This window comes from Seriola lalandi, unplaced genomic scaffold, assembly GCF_002814215.2.
Source record: "Seriola lalandi dorsalis isolate HSWRI2012SDOR001 ecotype SW California unplaced genomic scaffold, Sedor1 jcf7180002025613, whole genome shotgun sequence".
NCBI classification, from domain to species: domain Eukaryota; kingdom Metazoa; phylum Chordata; class Actinopteri; order Carangiformes; family Carangidae; genus Seriola; species Seriola lalandi.
In genome coordinates this window covers 1-355 of record NW_019496259.1, presented here as the reverse complement: position 1 = coordinate 355, position 355 = coordinate 1, and the positions used below count along the sequence as shown (strand labels likewise).

Below are 355 nucleotides of genomic sequence, written 5' to 3'. Positions count from 1 at the left end.
AGCCAGTGCAGCCTCAGGAGGTGGATATGGACCTGGTCATGGTGGTGGACAGCTCCAGGGAGATGCAGGCTGATGAGTACGCTGGCATGCAGCAGCTGCTGGGCTCTGTGGTGGAGCAGCTGGTCGTTAGCCCCCAGCCCCGCCGAGTCGGCAACCAGGCCCGGGTGGCTGTCGTCCAGCAGAGCGGCACCCAGGCTCCCAAGGTGGAGTTTGGATTCCAGACCTACCAGGACCACAACATGATGAGGAGACACCTGATCCAGAACATGCGGCAGCAGGGCGGCTCCTCGGCTCTGGGACAGACGCTGGAGTTCACCCTGAGGGAGGTGCTCATGAAGGCCAGCCAGCCCCGCAG

The 355-nt window shown here is 63.9% G+C and overlaps 1 protein-coding gene across 1 annotated transcript; it reads left to right on the top strand.

The window, feature by feature from the left end:
* Positions 1-6: 6 nt before the first annotated feature.
* LOC147819904 (collagen alpha-6(VI) chain-like) lies at positions 7-351 on the top strand (the record flags this gene model as incomplete). Its single annotated transcript, XM_087180131.1, has 1 exon — positions 7-351. A coding segment is annotated over exon 1 (325 nt), but the record flags the coding sequence as incomplete, so codon positions are not given.
* Between the last annotated feature and the right edge of the window lie 4 nt (positions 352-355).